Here is a 20,051-nt window from a genome sequence, read left to right on the forward strand (position 1 = left end):
TAAATTGTTTCTCAGATTATAACCTTAAATTATTTTTATTACATAAATCTTACATAAGAAATTGCAGGTACAAGTAGCATTTTAGAAAGTCAGCTGATCTTGGTGTACTTCTATTGGAATACCTGATGTTCATGCAGTTTTACCAAATCTATTTTAACAGACCAGAGAAGAACGAAAAATGGAAGCTATTATGCAAGCATTTGCAAAGATGGAGAAGAGGGAGAAAAGAAGGGAACAGGCTTTAGAACGGATCAGCACAGCAAAAGATGTCAAAGTGGACAACAAAGAAAGCCAAGCAGTTACTGTCACAGATCCCACACAGGTATATATTATCATTATTTTCTCAAAGACTGGAATGAACTTGGTGAGGAAGGCCCTTCTTCTGGTTTTGTTTATTCATTCGTGGGATATTAGAGTTGCTGACTAGGCCAGCATTTATTGCCCATCCGTAATTACTTGCAGAAGATGGTGGTGAACTGCCTTCTTGAATTAGTGATGTCCATGTAGTGTAGGGACATCCACAGTGCTATACGAGGGGAGTTGCAGGATTTTAACACAATGACCGTGAAAGAGTGCCAAATAGGAAATCAGAATGATGTGTGCCTTGAAGGGGAACTTGCAGGTGGTGGTGTTCCCAGAAATGAAACTTAATTGACAGGATTCACACACCATGAAAGAAAAAATTAAAAATAGAATGTCTTTCACAACCTTTGATGTCCAGATATGCTTTTGATAGCTACTAATGTCCATTTGAAGTTTTGCCAATGTTATAATGTAGGAAATGGGTGACTTTGGAGGGCACTTTTCAGGTGGTTACAAAATTGCTGGTGGTCAAAAGAGCAGAACAGCTGAGAAACATACCAGGGTTTAAACTTGTTCAAGTAGTAATTTGCTAAGATCAGCAAGCTGACAGAAAAAAAGTGAACTAAGTCAAGGAACTGAACCATGGGTACAACAAAGGGGTTAGAAGAAACTTCTAAGATTTTGAGACATGGTAAGCAATCAAAAGTAACAACTGCTCGAGAAGCAGGGAAAGATTGATTGATGTATCTCATTAATCAATGTAACTTAGCAGCTTTAATAGTAGATTGTTATTGGGTTTACAAGCAGTTAGACATAGTTGAAACCAAGATTTGAGATAACCATTTCCAGAAAGTAATGTTAACAAATGTCTGTGGATAACCCTTCCCTATGACATTAGCAATTCATGCGTTCTCAAGCAGCTGAGACTCATAATTGGGGACTACACAATAACCTGTTATCTTTGAGTCACCTTCAGACTGTGCAGAGCCAATTTTTTTGAGTCTCCAGGTAGACATTACAAAAATGATACACTATACCAACAAATTATAGGAAAAGTTCTCTGTCCTCCCTGTTTTTACAGTTTTGAGATATGTGTCCTATTAAAAGTGGATAACATCTTATAAGAGTAGGCAGCAGATTTTCTGGTAATCTAGGCTTAAATGGTGTGTTCACATTTGCATCCCAATGCCAAGGATTTCTTCTTAAATTATCTAGCCAAATACTCCACTTAGACTTGGAAACTAGACTTGGAAGCCCTGGCAGTTAAGAGATGCCTGCTAGAGAAACGTTTCTTGGTCAATATTTTCCCGTTGTCTCAAAACTTAAATGACTAAACTATCAGGATGGCCTTGTTGAAGTACTCAAGCGAAGCAATCAGATATCTGCTTCAAAGTTAAAGGTAAATCATTATTTCAGTACTAAAAGTGCATTTAGTATTTGGGACCTTGTTAAAATTTCAAAAGACAGTGAGTATGATTTTTTTTTTGAAAATGTACTCTGTAAGCTAAATATTTTGTGAAAGCCAAAACAACTTGTATATCAATAAATGTTATCAGTTGGCCAGCAGGTTCAGGAGATTAAGATTAAAAACAAAGTGCTATTGTTGAAGGTTTCATTTTGGAGTGTGTCTCAAGATTTTCTCATGAACTACATTTAGGTTTTGGGTGTTCCTCTTTTATTTTCATTAACTATTAGGTGATGCAGGCATGTGCCAACATTACCTTGTGCATTTATGTTGATATATATGGTTTTGTTAAAGGAAGTTCATGTCTTACTACCTGGAATTTTGTGAGAAAGTAGCGAGGAGGATTGATGAGAATTGTGCATTGAATATTAACTACATGGATTACAGAAAGACATTTGACATGGTCCCACGTGGCAGACTGAGAAGAAGTTAAAGCCCATGGGATACAGCAGAAAGTAGGTTGGATCCATAATGAGCTCATTGACAGGGAATAAGTGATTGATGGGTGTTTTTGCGAGAGTGTAGCAGATTCCATTGGTATTGCACAAGGTTCAGTTTTGAGTCCCTTGCTCTTTGCGGTATATGGAATGATTTAGCTTTAATTGTGGGAGGCATGATTAGGAGATTTGCAGAGGACAAACAAATTGACTAGGTAGTCAGTATGGAAGAGGATGGCTGTCAACAGCAGGAGCATTTCAGTGGCTTGGTTGAGTTGCCTGAAAAGTAACAACTTGAATTCAGTCTGGAGAAATGCAAAGTTTTGCATTCACGGAGGACACATTAACATGGGAATGCACAATAAATAGGAGGGTATTGAGTGGTTTGAAGAAGGGAGAGACCTCGGAGTACATGTCTGCCTGAAGGTTGGAGGATGGGTAGATAAAATGGTAAAGGAGATATATGGGATGCTTTTCTTCATTAGGCAAGATACTGAATACAAGAGCAGGGATGTAACGTTGGAATTGTAAGGACACTGGTTAAGTCATAGCTAGGGTTTTGGTTATAATGCTGGGCTCTCGATGCAGCTGAGACATGATTGTTCTAAAGAGAGTACAAAGGAGATTTACAAGAATATTGCCAGGGCTTGAAAATTGCAGATATGAGCAAAGATTGGATAGGCAAGGGTTATTTTCCTCGGAACAGGGGAGAGTAAGGGGTGAGTTAATTGAGGTGTCTGAATAATAAAGAACTTCAGTTGAGTGGACAGGGTAGACCTATTTCCCTGAATAGAGATGTTACTTACCAGAGGGCATAGATTTAATGTGATTGTAAGAAGGATTATGCCGGATGTGAAAACTTTTTTCCTGGTGAGTGCTGGGTGTTTAGAATTCGCTTCCCAGTTTGGAAACCCTTAACTTATTTAAAATGAACCTGGATCTGCACCTGAAGTGCTGTAACCTGCCAGGCTACAAGACTCGGTCCTGGTAAATGGAATTTGAATGGGCTGTTTGAGCTAATGTGGCACAGTGGTAATGTCCCTACCTCTGAGTCAGGAGGCCCATGTTCAAGTCCCACCTGCACCAGAAGTATGGAATAACATTCCTGGAGACATTGCTTAGGAAAAATGTCTAGAATGGGCAACTTGTTTCTTCAGCCAGCACAGTGAACTGAAAATCTGTGCTGTAACTTTTCTATGATTCTATGTGTAGTTAGAATCTCTCAAAAGCAAATTTAGAAGAACTCAACAATGTCTTTAATAACCATCATTGCTTTGTTAAACAGAAGAACAACACACAAGGAAAGTATTAATTTTAGGGTACCATAGTATTAAAATTGAAAGGATATGATGAGCGTAAGTTAGCAAAAAAAAAAATAACTGACACATAACAATAGCAAAAAAAATCACTATAAACATGCTCCCCACAGACTGGGGAGGCCACAGCCAGCTGGTTACGTATATGCATGTAACTCGATCACTGCCCTTCAAGTAATTTACAGTATGTGAGATGCTTTGATTTGGGATAACACAAATATAAACTTCATGAAAGAAAGCTGTTCAGATTTGATTATCCAATCAGCAATTTCATTACAATAGGAATGTTTATACAATACAATATTCCATTGTTTAAAGACTCAAAACTGCTGTCTTTCCCTTGCAGCCTAACTGGCTCTTTTTTACTGCTCCTATTTTCTTCAGCCCCTTTTCTGCCCCTTTCTTACCCTCCCTTTGGTACTCCTTCCCTGTCTTCTTCCTTCCTCATCCCCCATGGTTTCTCTCTCTCTCTCTCTCTCTCTCTCTCTCTCTCTCTCTCTCTCTTTCTCTCACTCATATACATCATGTTAGTCACTGTCTCTTTATCCCCATGTATTTTTCTTTAAGTAGCTGAATTGACTCAAAATCGCCCTTTGTTCTGCTGCTTCTCTTGAAATCTTTAATTATCACTCATCAAGGGGATACATTTTTGTCACCATTCTTGATCAAGATCACAAATACTCCACACCAATACCAGCTTGCACTTTAACATGTTAGGATTCAAATGGGTTTTGCTCCAAAGGGTAGGAACAGTCTAGAATGATGTGTCCCAGCAGGATCTAGCCCAGCATCATTTCTAGTAATTCTTACAAAAAGCTACATGCTTGCATTGATTCTTTGCCTTTAATGTTGAATTTCATCACACTCTGCTCCCTCAACAGGTGTATAAAATTTTGATTATTACATCATGTGCGTATTTCTTCTAGGACTCGGTCAAGGAAGACGTTTTAAGCAAACCTAATCCTGCCAGGGTAAACAGAGCAAAACAGAGGAAAAGCTTCTCTCGCAGTAGAACTCACATAGGACAGCAACGTCGAAGGCACAGAACTGTCAGTACATGCTCGGATGTTCCTCCATCTTCTCCAGAAGTCGATATCTCCAGTAACCAACAGAATGAAGTTGAAAGTTCTTTTCCTGAAACAACACCCAGATCATGTGATACTAACATGGAAGAAGAGGCAATTGAAGTAGAACCATCAACAACAGCAGAAACCACCACAGTAACAACAGACGAAGCAGCAGGAACACCATCACCAACTAGTAACAAAACAACAACAAAGTACCCCAAGACAAAAAAGGTATGTATGTATGGATGTAATTGATATATCTGTTTATCTTATTAACATTTCTGTGCCTTAGAAAACATTGACCCAGAGAATCATAGAAAGTTTATGGCACAGCAAAGGGCCACTTAGCTCATTGTATCTGTGCTAGAATTATCAAAGTATATTTAGAGTCTTCAGCACTGATAATACGATGTTATAGTTCATGCCTCACATTAATAAAATAATATGCCAATATTTCATTTTAATCTTATTCCTATCTAATAAACACTTATTTCCTACTTTTAAATTTCCAATTTCAAAAATAACATTTTAGCACCTATCTGGTTTTTAAAGTAAGTCTCATTCCTGCATGACCCAACTCGGAAAATAAGATGGAAAACAAATACAAAGATTATTTTAAATATTACAATTACAGTTGGTTTTCTAGCAGCATTAATCATCTTAAAATTTTGTGTTTTTTTTCAGCACTTGGTCAGTGAATGGTTGAATGAGAAGGCTGTTAAACTAACAGACAACCCTTTAGATAGACCTCTGCGGATAACAACAGACCCTGAGGTTTTAGCTACGCAGTTGAATTCATTGCCTGGCCTTACACACAGTCCCCATATTTATACAACTCCTAAGCACTATATTCGCTTCTGCTCCCCATTCTTGTCAGAAAGAAGAAGACGGAAAGAACCTTTAGAACCAAAGGTTGGATCCTGTAAAAAGGTAATATAATTTTATCTCTTTTCCATGGTCATGTAAATTTATTTTGGTGTAGAGACTTTATGAATTAACTTGGTGTCATTCGTAATGCACAAATGATTTTCGTTTAACAAATGTGGAATTGTTAAAGTTTCCTGTAAGTTTGAAATAGATACGAACTCCACTGTCAAGACCCAAATATCTAAAGCAAGTGAATTTTCACCCTAAGTAAAGTTTGCTTTGTTCCCAGGATTTTAGAAAAGCAATTCCTTTAATTTATGCAAAGTTCTCATATACCTGAATGTTAATGCAAACACTGAGAAACTGATAACTTTAGTGTTAAACTTTTGTTTTTGTCTTGTCTTTTGTCATTATATTGAGTGGCATTTCATTTCTATATTTGTTTTGTGAAGCGTTGGTTAAAGCAGGCCTTGGAGGATGAAACTTCTTCAACAGTTGCTGATGCCTTTGACTCCACGTCTTATGATGGCTCTCTAAGTCCAGCAATGAGTGGAGAAACAAACAGCCCAAGCACAACTGTACTTGGTGGGAATTGCTGTTTAACAGGTATTGAAATGCACTAATGTCATAATATACTGAAACATTAGAATTGTAACAAACTGATGATTTATTTAAATCAGAATTATAGTGGATTCCATTTTTTCGTTTGCGTATCTTCCATATATTTGAAATTGTTTCAAACCCTACTTTTTCTTCCATCTTTCATATCTGTTTGGGATAGATCCTCGGGTAGCTTGCTTTTATAGAACTTGGGTTGCCTTCCTATAATCTCCCATCAAGGGGCGTATTTAGTTTCTGGTGATGCTAAAATTAGATTTTAATTAGATTTTTAACCTTGGGTTCGTAGAATCTTGATGATGTTAAATTTCTTGTGTTCGGTATGATAGTTGTTTTGAATCAGTTCAGTCCAACCTTGAGCGAGCCACTGTCAGTTGATTTATACAAATGCAAAGAACTGTAAGTTGAAAATTTGAAATAGAAACAGAAAGTACTGGACATGTTCATCATCATACAGCAACTGTGGGGAGAGAAAATGTTAACATTTCAGTTCAATAACTGTCAGATGAGAGAAAAATTAGAGATGTAGAGGTTTTTAAGTCAATACAAAGGCAGGAAAACAGGGAGGGAAGAAAAGAGCAAAGAACAGGTGAGATTAAATAAAAGAGATGATGGATTGAGGCAAAAGGAGACGGTAATTGGGCAAGAAACAAAAAGCCTTGCCTCCTAGAGGAATGTAAATGGAATAAATGAATTGTCACCAGCAGGGCAAGACGTTCCTTCAGGCAGCTAAAATTGTTGAACTGTGTGTAATTCAGAAGGCTGTAAAGTGCCTAGTTGTAAAATGAAGTGGCACTTCCAACCTTAAGGTTTATTGGGACAGAGGGGGAGGCTGAAGTCAGAAGTGTGAGAATAGAGTGGAGAATTAAAATGACAGGCAGTTGAAATCTTGGGGTCATGCTTCTAGGCTAGTTGATATGTTCTGCCAAACAGCCACTCTGTATCCAGTTTGTCTCTCCAAACTAAAGGAGACTGCATCTTAATCAATTGCTTCCATCTGGAAAGTGTGTTTGGAAGGAGTTGTTGCATCTCCTAACTTAGGTCTTATACAAAATATGTTAAGTTTGATTTTTTTTCTTCTTCATTCATGAATTAATTGATTATTCAGATCTTCACTTGTCTTTAATCCCAAAAATGGTTTTCTGTTCCTGTCTTCTGCCCTGTCTTACAGAATTAATTACCCCTTTGAAGAAGAGGAGATTGCGCCACCTAACAGATTCTGGGTTACTTGAACCTTCCACTCCAAACCCATCCCCACAGACAACTCCCCCATTTGTTGAAATCACAGCCTCAGATCCTTCTATGTGCAGTACTCCAACAAAAGGAAAAATGGAGGATGAATCCTGTAGAAATGGCTACAAGCCTGTTTATTCACCTGTGACACCTGTAACACCCAACCTTCAAGGAAATTCCCTGCAATTTGAGGTGAGTTCGTACTTAATAGGAAAGTGTTGTTGCTTGAAATATTATGGGAAGCATTACATTATAATTGAATCTGCTCTATTTTGCTTTAAGATAATATTATGCCTAGTACAATAAGATAACTTCCATAATCGACCATTTTTACATTAGAGACAGAAAAAATCAAATTAGTGGATTGTCTTCTAAAGTGCAAATTAAATAACAGCTAATTTAGTTTTTGCTAAATATATGCCCAGAGATGTTTTCTTGAAGCAGTGATGATTTTTGAATAGTTATTGCATTATCGATTATAAATTCAATTAATTAGATGGCTAGTCTGTGATTCAGAATAATGGCAACAGTATAAGTTTGATTCCTGTTTCAGCTGAGATTGACTTGAGACCTGTCTCCTAGCTCTGTCCCTGAAAGTGGAAGTTAGCAGCCAACCATCACTGACGAAAACTGTCAAGGTAGCAACCAAGGGTAAAGCATTAGTAGTCCCAAGACCTGCCTTTGGGAGGCAGAATTCAAGACCATTCTGTGAATTGAATGTATTATAATTTTTGAATTTCACTAGGATAATACAACTTTTTAAATAGGAAAGAGATGATAAACACGCCGTTTAAGACCTTATTTTGACATGAAAGTATTTGTTTCATGAAGCTTCATGAAGTGTATAAAGCTTTATATGGGGGGAAATGAAGCACAGACTGAGTGACAGCTTCGCAGAACACCTGCGTTCTATCCGCAGAAAAAGACCCTGAGCTTCCAGTTGCTTGCCACTTCAACATACCACCGTGTTCTCTGGCCAACATCTCTATATTAGGCTTGCTACAGGGCTCCAGTGAAGCTGAGCACAGGCTGGAAGAACAGCATCTCATTTTCTACTTGGAAATGCTGCAGCCTTCTGAACTTGATATTGAGTTCAACAGTTTTAGGGTTTGAGCACCTTTTCCCCTTGCTTTTTCCCCATCCCCACAAACTAGGCCTTGTCATTACACAGGCTGATAACACACACTACCCATTGTCAGCCACTAATTGTCCCCATTTAGCAGCTTTTCATTCCAGCTGACCTTTAACCACTCCTTTGTTTGACCAACTGTTTTTCTGTCTCTTTGAGCTGTATCTCCGCCTATCGTTTACTCCCCCCTCAGCCCCCATCTTCTGTATAAAAACCATCCTTTTCCCAGCTACCATCACTTCTGAAGAAGGCTCATTGGATCCGAAACATTAACTCTGATTTCTCTCTAGATTCTGCCAGGCCTGGTGGATTTTCCAGCAATTTCTGTTTTGGCTTATAAAGTGTTGTGCTTTCTGGGGATCTGTGTTACCAGTTCCAGATCAGAATCTGAATTGCTTTAATTAAAGTTTGGTGCCTTCAGATTTCTGAAACCTTCATTTTTATCCAGTTTAATTTGTAAAAATGCATTCTGATTATTTGTGCTGTGCAATTGGAAGTTCTCTCCAGATTGTATACATGTATTGTGCAAGCAGTGCTTTACAATTCTTGGTGGCTATTCATATGCACGTTTACCTTCTGAAATGTAACATGATTATACATTGGCTGCCTGGCTCTCTCCTTTTATGCCTTCATTATTTTGGATGTGTTTAGGGTTCATGAAGCTAAGTTAATGGGCTCATTAAGCTTGCAATATTATTAAGCGATGAAATAGCAAGAAACACTGCCTAATGGAACATTTGGTCTTCCTCGATGAAATATACATGTTTGGGCAATTTTGGGCACATGAAAAAATGACAACTGGCAAAATACCAAAATAATTGTTCTGAATCTTTTGTTTACCTGGTCACGTTGGCTTGTTTCTCTTGCCTGATTTGAAATCAGAAATGACTTTGTTCCTAGGCCTTTCATGGTGAACATTAGCAAACAACCATTTCTTCCAGATGTAAATCTAAGATATAAATCCTGATTTGAGAACTGTATCATCATTCCTTCACTGCAGTTGGGTCAAAATTCTGGAGTTCCTTTTTTAACAGCACAATGGATTACATATGCCCCAAGGACTGCAAAGACTCACAGCGCTCATCATCTCAAAGCACTTTACAGCCAATAAGGTGCTTTTGAAGTGTCGTCACTGTTGTAATGTAAGAAAGTTGGTGGTCAGTTTGTGCACAGCAAGGTCCTACAATGTGAGATAGCATAAAAAGAATTTGTTTTTGGATGAGTTTACAAGTTATTCAATAGACATCATTTGGTTTTACTGAAATGCAATGACATGAACAAATTAGCACTGGTTCTAAGATATCCATTATTCATATTTTTACCTTTTTTGCTTCTTTCCTTTGACCTCTACAAAGAACATTTCATCGCCTGAAAGTTCCCCAGAAGTTCAGCGAAGAACATACATTCATGAGGTACAGTATTGTTAATTATTTTGTACATACTGTAAGTGTCTGTAATGCCATATTCAGCAAATGTATTCTTTTACTCACTGTCACTTTTCTAAAGTTAACATCCAACCACTCAGACCATAAGTGAGATTGTGAAGTCTGGGATGTTTGGCAATTGTAGGCATATACTCATAGCTATTCAGTTCATTGTGCAACCCACTTATCTTTACTTTCTAATTTTGCAGAGTGTTTTGCTCTGCTAAAAGCATTAACATTTTTGATAATAGTTCTTGGGTGCTGATTGTCTCCCAGTAACTTGACTAAGTAGCTATTTTCACCAGTTAAGGAGAGACATGCATTTGTGTATTACACCTCGAAGTACTTTACTGACAATGGATTATTTTAAATGCAGTGACTGGATCTTGTAATTAAGATATTTATTTTGAGCCCATAAGTTTCCATCCAAAGCAATGATCAATTCATCTGTTTTATTCTCATTGGTGGAAGAAATAATAGCCAGAAATCTGAAGAAGCACCCTCTAGTCACTAATGTAGACAGATGAGCTCTTATCTTCTGATGCCATTTTTTAAAATCCATGCATACTCTTCTGATTCAGTCATGACTGCCACTAACTAAAGAAAGCTAATGATACTATCTAAATTATAATTATGTGAAGCATTACAACTTCATTTACTGTTATTCTTACAGAACTTTAACCAATGCAGTTGGAACTTTAGTAGACTTCCAAACCCCCAACCCTTCCATCTTCCAAGAAAGATTCAAAGCACCGGGATTATTTGTAACACCATCACAGCCACTGGTGTAAGTGTAGTAACTAGCCATGGATGTCCCTACAGTTTATTTTGAAAATAATTCTGTTTGGTTTATCATCCATTATGAGCAAACGAGCTAGCTGCTGTCTGAACCAGATACATTAGAGGACATTTCCTTTAAGAATTTTCATCGAGGAGAGAGCCATTTAAATGCACGTCCCAACTCATTTATAAGTCCTTGTTCTAGTTTACATTCGCGTGCTCTCCAGTTGTCCTTGGCTGTAAAATTCCATAATGGAGAAATGTTAAATATACTTTTTATACATGATTTTTAATTGGATGATACACAACAAATGATATATGTGTCTAAATTCCAAACTGATTTATTTACTATTCTTGTGTGGCAGTCATTAATCTGGTTTTTATCAGCCATTTATTTTCTTGTAGTCAAATCTTATGTTGATACTGCCATTTTAATTTTCTTCTTTTGCATCACAACAAGATGTAAAGTTTCTTTAATTAATGATTTTTAATTTTTTGCTGGTTCTTCCCAATATCAGACATGTACCAAATTGCTAATGTAGTTTTCTCACGTCAAATTCTTCTTTAAGTGTGACTGTTGAAGGTTCTGTAAGTTTGCATAACTGTTTTGAGAGGCAAAACATTGAACCAGCAGCATCTGAGAAAGATTCCTCATTGTGGGAGGATTCAGGAGAAACTGAATGTGTGACCTGCACTGCAAGTAGTCAGGTTTTTAAGCAGCAGCTCATAGATGTGTACTTCCAGAAAAATAACATTTTTTTTAACCATTCACACCACCTTAGCAAACTGTATGAGAGGGACAGGTTGCACTAAATTGGACGGGAACCAATACCCTCGCAGGGAGGTTCGTTAGTGCAATTCAGGAGGGTTTAAACAAGACTGGCAGGGGGCTGGGAACCAGAGCAGCAGGTCAGCAAGTGGAAGGATTGAGGGGGAAGGTACATGTTTGGACCAGTAAATCAGACAGGAAGCACAGGCTGAGACAGGTAAATCAACACAATGGGATTGATGGGCTGAAGTGCGTTTATTTCAATACAAGGAGTGTTAAAGGTAAGATGGATGAGCTTAGAACCTGAATCAGTACATGGGACTATGATGTTGTGACTATTACAGAGACTTGGTTGAGAGAGGGGCAGGACTGGCTGCTAACGTTTCCAGGGTTTTGTTGTTTTAGTCGAGTCAGAGGGGAAAGTAAAAGAGGTGGATGAGTTGCATTATTAATCAGGGAGAGTGTTATATCTGCACTCAGAGGACATACTGGAGGGCTTGTTCACTGAGGCAATATAGGTAGAGCTCAATAATAAGATGGGTGCAATCACTCTGAAAGGATTATACTATAGTCCTCCAACTGCCACCAAGACATTGAGGAAGAAATATGTAGGCAGATTATGGAAAGATGCAATAAAAACAGACTTGTCATAGTGGGTGACTTTAATTTCCCCAGTATTAGTTAAGTGCATCTAAGGGGGTTTCTTGAAACAGTATGTAGATAGTCCAACTACAGGAGGGGTCATACTCTCCCTTCTACTGGCTAATGAGCCTGTCCAGGTGACTGACCTCTCAGTGGGAGAGCATTTTGGAAACAGTGATCACAACTCCTTAAATTTTAAGATAGCTGTGAATAAGGATAAGTCAGGGCCTTGTGGCAAGTTACTAAATTGGGGGAGGGCAAATTACGTTAGTATTAGACAGGGAGTGTTAATTGGGAGGAGCTATTATCAGGCAAATCCACATTTGACATGTGGGAATTGTTTAAAGACCTGGTGAGAGTTCAGAACCGGCATGTTCCAGTAAGGAGGAAGGACAAGGATGCAAGGTAAGGGTTGCTTGGATAACGAGGGAGGTTATGAATTTAGTCAAAAGGAAAAAAGAAGCACATGTAAGGTTTAGGAAGCTAAAATCAGACAGGGCCCATGAGGGATATAAAGAAAGTAGGAAAGAACTCAGTTGTGGAATTACGAGAGCAAGAAGGGACCAGGAAATGACCTTGATAAGTAGGGTTAAAGAGAATCCTAAGGCATTCTATACATACATTAAAAACAAGAGGATAACTAGGGAGAAGGTAGGACCACTCAAATATAAAGGAGGGAACTTGTGCATGGAGGCAGAGGATCTGAGTGAAATCCTAAATGAATACTTTGCATCAGTATTCACCCAGGAAAAGGATATGAAGGATAGTGAGATTTTTCTGGAACATGCAAAAATGCTAGGGCATTTTGAGATCAAGAAGGAAGTGGTGTTGGATCTCTTGAAGAGCATTAAGGTGGATAAGTCCCTAGGGCCCGGATGGTATCTACCCCAGGTTATTCAGAAAGGCAAGAGAGGAGATTGCTGGGGCCTTGACCAAGATCTTTGTATCCTCATTAGCCACTGGAGAAGTCCCAGAAGACTGGCAAGTAACTAATGTTGTTCCTCAATTCAAGATGGGAAATAGGGATAATGCAGGAAACTACACACCAGTGAGTCTTACATTGGTGGTTGGGAAGCTATTGGAGAGAATTTTTAGGAATAAGATTTACACGCATTTGGAGAAGTATGGCCTAATTAGGGATAGTCAGCGTGGCTTTGTGCAGGACAGGTCATGTCATACTAACTTGATTGAATTTTTCGAGGAGGTGACAAAGGTGATCGATTGAGGGTAGAGCAATGGATGTTAACTACATGGATTTTGGTAAGGCTTTGGACAAGGGCCCTTACAGTAGGCTCATCCAGAAGATTAAGATGCATGAGATCCACGTGACTTGGCCATGTGGATTCAGAAATAGCTTGCCCATAGAAGGCAGAGGTAGTGGTGGAATGTTGGCTTTCAGGCTGGAGGCCTATGACTAGTGGTGTTGTGCAGGTCCGCTACTGTTATCGTGGAGTTGTGGATAGCGTAGAAGGTTGTCAAAGGATACACTGGGTTATAGATCAGTTGCAGATGTGGGTGGAGAAATGGCAGGTGGAGTTTAGTCCACGTAAGTGTGAGGTGCTGCACTTTGGGAGATCACATATTAAGGGAAAGTATAGCGTTAATTGCAGCACCCTGAACATTAATATCCAAGGAATGGAGGGATATGGACCAAGGGCAGGCAGAAGGGATTAGTTTCATTTGGCATCATGTTAAGCACAAGATTGTGGGCCAGTGGGCCCGTTCTTGTCCTGTGCAGGTTTAGGTTCTATGTATTTCAATGCTAATATACTTTAACACTCCAGTTTGCAAGACAAGTTCCATATTATGGCTGTCATTTGCATAGATGCCACCTACTATTGATGTCTGAACACCTCAAAATAGTCTATCAAATAGACTAGCATGCATGTTTCAGCTGTTATAATTTTAATGCGTTCATGGGACACAGTCCATCTGTAGTCTCAGATATATTAAAGGTCCAAGATAGACAATATATTTAACAACTGCAGATCCATGTCAAGGAGTTTGCCTTTGTAGGCTGGCCTCTGAGTCTGTATCCTGATCATCTGTATAGCTCTAAGATAATCGCCTTGCCCTCCAGTAAAGCATATCAGGGGCTTCCTTTGGCACTTGCTCGTATTCACAAGTAGTGTGCAAATGTTCTTGTGGATTTTCTTCTATCCCACTGTCCTTCCCAACTGTGATGAAAAATTCTGATCTGATGTTTGAAAGAGAGAAAAGTGGCTGTATTTCAAGAAGGTTATCCCCCTCCAGCCTTCTTTCATCTTCCATTGGGTGAGTAGAACATGATGAAAGGGAGAGAACACAGCAATGCAGCTACTTGCAAATGAATTGATTAATCAATCTGATGTTAAATCTAGGCAAGTTAATTGAATCTTTCTTTGAAATAGCATGAAATTAAATTTGCTGAAATTGTGTAAAATCACATGCACCATTGCAGTTCAGGAGCATTGTAACTTGTGTACAGAATAATATGTCAGGGAAAGAAAATTGTTTTACACAATTCTGATTAATCTTCAGTTTTGCCTTGTTCTGTCCTTTCCCAAATTCATTTTTCTGACATAATTAATTATATTTTATCCTGGATTCGTGATATAGTTTCCTGATTGAGAAATCTCTTTATAGAAGAGTGATTGAATTTGATAGCACAAAATTAAATTATCAATATCTTAATTTTTTTTTGCTTGCAGACATCCGACAGGATATCCTCCCTCTTAGCACTGAATTCTTTAAGGAGCTCCAGCCTAACAGAAATGGGACTGCATGATACAAAGACTATAGGAGATGTTAGCCCAAGGAGCAGGCCCGAAATTAGCCAGTGCATCAGTGGCATTGAATCTGTATCAGAACTCCATACAGGACATGAGGCATGTGAACAGCATGCGCGGCACAAAGATTTAGATTGCCCTATTCACCATGATCGGACTGATACAAACAGCCAATCAGAACCAATTTACAGTGGAATGGGCAATGTTTACTCCTCATGGATGAAAAGCCCAGAACGACCCAGCTTAAATTTCTCACCCTTGAATTCCAATCTTCGGGATCTGACGCCTTCGCATCAGTTGGAGGTAGGAGGTGGCTTCAGAACAAGCGAGTCAAAAATGCTTCAAGAGGACAACAGATTGTCATTTCCAGAAGGAGTTGGTTATTACTGCCCTGATGACGGCATGATCAACTTTGGCAAGGGGATTAATGGAGACAGTATGACAGAGGGAAGCTGTATTCCGCAAAATCCACCTCAAAAGAAGAAAGTAAGTGTCCAGAATCGAAATTAACGGAATTGCTTTCAGGCTGCTTAATACAATATGCTCAGTACAAAACAAGCATGCAGATTTGTGGTAAGGTGTGCATATTTGTGACACAAATTGAAGGAAGAAACCTAATTTGTATTTTTGACATAGCGCAATTTTCATTAACTGACGTGAATTGCACTTATAGGTTGATTTTTTTTAATGCAGGTGTCTTTATTGGAATATCGTAAAAGGCAGCGTGAAGCAAGACAAAGTGGTTCCAAATCAGAGAGCTTCTCTCCAGTTGCCACATCGCTATATAGTGTTGTTGGTGTTAGTGGGGCCAGTAACAATGACAATGGCAGTAGTAGCAGCAGTATAACTGCTAGTGGAGAGCAAGGAGGAAGCATCACTAGTCAGTCGTCATGTTTGCTTGCTACGGTGGAGTCTGCTGGTCTCATTGAAAGTGGCAACAAATCTCCAGTCAAACAGACACCTTCAACAGAAAAAAAATTAGATGATGCAGATGTTCAGTGGTAAGTTCATAGGAGCAATAAAACCATATATAAAGTACAAATATGTTCTTCACATAGAATGCTTTGAACTTGAAGCACACCCTTTTAAAAACAAAATAATTTAAAAATAATTGCTGGAATTTTTATTTGCAAGTTTGAGTCCCATCAGTTGTAACTTCAAGTCCAACTTGCAATAGTTTCTTCCAGTTGTTTGTGAAAATAACTAGTAATTACATAGTATCTTTCACAAGGCCCAAGAGCTTAACAAAACAGTTGCAGAATGCAGAGGGAAATGATCTGACATTTTTGAGAACCACAGTGAGTGAAGTGAGGTTACAGATATAGGATGATAGGGTGAAGTAAGGCAGTAGTGTTGTTAGGGGGGACCAGTGGAAGTATATGGGAGTGGTAGTTTAAATGAGGTCTAGGACTTTTCAATGAATAAATTTTGAGGCAGGCAACCATGACAGGTTGGCAAGCAAATAAGCGATAGGTAAGTGAAATTTAGTACTTTACAGAATGCACACTGAAAAGATTTGTATGGATAATGCTCAAGATAAAGCCCCTGCTTGATTGGTAACCCATTTGCCAATCTAGCATTCACTCTATCCAACACAGGTACACCCTGGCTGCAGTATTTACCACCTACAAGTTGCACTGCAGAAACTTGTCTCTTCTCCTTTGATAGCATCTTCCAGATTCACAGCCTATCCATTAGGACAGTACATGGAAAGGCCACCACCTGCAAGTTGCCCTCCAATTTTCATATCACCCAGTTTGGGATTTTATCACTGTTCTTTTAACGCTGTTGGTGCAAAATGCTGAAATTTTCTCCTGACAGCCCTGTGAATGTAACAAAATCACAAGGTTGCAGCAGTTCAAGAATACAACTTGCCACTACCTCATCAAGGGAAATTAATGGGCAGTACATGTTGGTCTTGCGTGTTATGAGTAAATAAAACTAAAGGGGGCTGATGCAGGGATGGCTGGTCAGTTTGTATTGAATAATAGTTTGATGTAGACAGCATTAGTACTTGACTATTCTTCCACATAACCACAGAGAAAGTCTAGACATGAGGTTGGATCCAAGGGGGAAAAATTAAATGGATCAATATCCTTAATTTTCAAACTGGTGTTATTTTAATTAGAGCCATAGAGCTGTACAGCATGGAAACAGACACTTTTGGTCCAACTCATCCATGCCAACCAGATGTCCTAAATTAATCTAGTCCCATTTGCCAGCATTTGGCCCATTCCTCTAAATGTTCATATCCCCATCCAGATGCCTTTTTAAATGTTGTAATTGTACCAGCTTCCACCACTTCCTTTGGTATTTCATTATGTACACGCACCTCCCTCTGTGTGAAAAAGTTGCCCCTTAGGTCCCTTTTTAAATCTTTCCCCTCTCACCTTAAACCTATGCCCTCAAGTTTTTCCTGGAGAAAAGACCTTTCCTATTCACCCTATCTCTGCCCCTCATGATTTTATAAACCTCTAAGGTCACCTCTCATTCTCCGATGGTCTAGGGAAAATAGCCTCAGCCTAATCAGCCTCTCCCTATTGCTGAAATCCTCCAACCCTGGCAACATTCCTGTAAATCTTTTCTGAACCCTTTCAAGTTTCACAATATCTTCCCTATATCAGGGAGACCAGAATTGAATGCAGTATTCCTTTCTGTACAGCCGCAACATGGCCTCCCAACTCCTGTACTCAGTGCACTGACCAATAAAGGCTAGCATACCAAACGGTTTCTTCACTATCCTGTCTATCTGTGACTGCTTTCAAGGAACTATGAACCTGCACTCTAAGGTCTCTTTGTTCAGCAACAGTCCCCAGGACCTTACCATTTAAGTGTATAAGTCCCGCCCTGATTTGTCTTTCCAAAATGCAATACCTCACATTTATCTAAATTAAACTGCCATTTGCCACTCCTCGGACCACCTGCCTATCTGACTAAGGTCCCATTGTACTCTGAATTAACCTTCTTTGCTGTTCACTACACCACCAGTTTTGGTGTCACCTGCAGATTTACTAACCATACCTCTTCTATTCACATCCAAATCATTTATATAAATGACAAAAAGCAGCGGATCAGCACTGATCCTTGTGGCACACCACTGATCACAGGCCTCCAGTCTGAAAAGCAATCCTCCACCACTCCCCAATGTCTGCTACAGTTCTGTATCCAAATAGCTAGTTCTCCCTATATTCCATACGATCTAACCTTGCTAACCAGTCTACCATGTGGAACCTTGTCGAATGCCTTACTGGAGTCCATATATGATCATGTCCAGCGCTCTGCCTTCATCAATCCTCTTTGTTACTTCTTCAAAAAATTTGATTAAATTAGTGAGACATGATTTCCCATAGACAAAGCCATGTTGATTATCCCTAACCATTCCTTGCCTTTCTAAATACATGTAAATCCTGTCGCTCAGGATCTCCTCCAGCAACTTGCCCACCACTGATGTCAGGCTCACTGGTCTATGTATCCCTGGCTTTTTCATATCACCTTTCTTAAATAGTGGCACCACATTAGCCAACTACCAGGCTTCTGGCAGCTCACCTGTGGTTATCGATGATACAAATATCTCAGCAAGGAGCCTAGCAATCATTTCCCTAGGTTCCCACAAAGTTCTAGGATACACCTGATTAGGTCCTGGGGATTTATCCATTTGTATGCATTTTAAGACGTCTAGCACCACCACCTCTGCTAAATAGACAGTTTTCAAGATGTCGCTATTTCTTTCCCCAAATTCCCTAGCTTCCATATCCTTCTCCACAGTAAACACTGATGCAAAACACTCGTTTAGTATGTCCCCCATCTCCTGCGGCTCCACACTTAAGCAGCCTTGCTGATCTTTCAGGGGCCCTATTCTCTCCCTAGTTACACTTTTTGTCGTTTATGTATTTGTAGAATCCCATTGGATTCTCCTTAACCCTCTTTGCCAAAGCTATTACATGTCCCCTTTTGCCCTCCTGATTTCCCTCTCGAGTATGCTTCTGCTGCCTTTATATTCTTCTCGGGATTTACTCAATCCCTGCTAACTATACCTGACATATGCTTCCTTTTTCTGAACCAAAGCCTCAATTTCTCTAGTCATCCAGCATTCCCTACACCTACTAGCCTTGCCCTTCACCCTAACAGGAACACGTAGTCTCTGGACTCATGTTATCTCATTTTTGAAGGCTTCCCACTTCCCAGCTGTCTCTTTACCTGTGAATATTGTCCCCCAGTCAACTTTTGGAAGTTCTGGCCTAATACTGTGTAAAATTGATCTTCATCTAATTTAGAACTTTAATTTTTAGATCTGGTCTATCCTTTTCCATCACTGTTTTGAAACTAGTAGAATTATGATCACTAGCCCAAAAGTGCTCCTCTACTGACACCGCCATCACCTATCCTGACTGATTTCCCGAGAGTAGGTCAAATTTTGCTCTTTCTCTAGTAGGTACGTTCACAATTCTAGTGTTTCATCCTTAAGGCTTAGTAATAGGCATATTTTGTGCAGTTGATCATTAGCTTGTCTAAGCTTCCCTGCCTTACCATAGTCCTGGAGCTGATCATCCTTTCCTTTTACTAATATTAGAATTCTTATAAAGACTGATAAACTCGATAACATGTAAACAAATTTCCCAAGCAATCATTGGAAATAACTGAAAAGCAGTTCACATTTAAAAGCTGCTACTGTAACAATCTAAAATAAATAAAAATTACTTAACAGGTGACTAATACTCAGAACTAAAATTAAGAAGATTTCATGTTAACTCATGCAATTGTGAAAGATCTTGCAGCCCCTTTTGTGGTAACTGGTTATTCTGGCAGATGCAGCCACTTCTGTGGTGCCTGGAATTCCTGGCAGATGCAGGAACAAGTCCATTACTTGTAGCTCTCCAGCAGTTACTTAAAACCTTGTTCCCTTCTGTCTGAGTCTTTGAGATCCAACTTCCAATAATGAGGTTCACCTCAGTGATTCCTTAAATTGCCAAAAGTACCGTCTGTTCCATTCCTTTCCTTCTTATGCAGAAAACTCTTACTGTCTGTTTTCCATAGCAGTAGCTCATCCAGAAGGTCATTGTGTGTGTGTCTTTCTCTCACGCTCTATCTCTTGCGCGTGCACCTGCTCTCTCATGCTCTGTCTCTCACGCGCGTATCTGCTCTGTTCACACAAAAAGCAGCTGTCCATTTGATGTGGGTTACCATGGAAAACAGTGAAAACTAATAGGTTTTCTTTTGGGGAATCTGTGGATGT

General features: G+C 39.2%; 1 protein-coding gene across 5 annotated transcripts in view; it reads left to right on the forward strand.

Annotated features, from left to right (window-relative positions):
• The window catches only part of kmt2e (lysine (K)-specific methyltransferase 2E), a 98,293-nt gene that overhangs the window by 62,409 nt on the left and 15,833 nt on the right, over window positions 1–20,051 (forward strand). For all 5 annotated transcript variants that reach the window (XM_048610458.1, XM_048610461.1, XM_048610460.1 and 2 more), the window contains 8 exons: window positions 161–322; window positions 4,448–4,819; window positions 5,273–5,518; window positions 5,908–6,061; window positions 7,245–7,498; window positions 9,791–9,847; window positions 14,741–15,304; window positions 15,512–15,819. In XM_048610458.1, the coding sequence (XP_048466415.1) occupies window positions 161–322; window positions 4,448–4,819; window positions 5,273–5,518; window positions 5,908–6,061; window positions 7,245–7,498; window positions 9,791–9,847; window positions 14,741–15,304; window positions 15,512–15,819 (2,117 nt within the window). The remainder of the gene's footprint in view (window positions 1–160; window positions 323–4,447; window positions 4,820–5,272; window positions 5,519–5,907; window positions 6,062–7,244; window positions 7,499–9,790; window positions 9,848–14,740; window positions 15,305–15,511; window positions 15,820–20,051) is intronic.

The sequence above is a fragment of the Rhincodon typus genome, chromosome 22, assembly GCF_021869965.1.
Source record: "Rhincodon typus isolate 14 chromosome 22, sRhiTyp1.1, whole genome shotgun sequence".
Taxonomy (NCBI): domain Eukaryota; kingdom Metazoa; phylum Chordata; class Chondrichthyes; order Orectolobiformes; family Rhincodontidae; genus Rhincodon; species Rhincodon typus.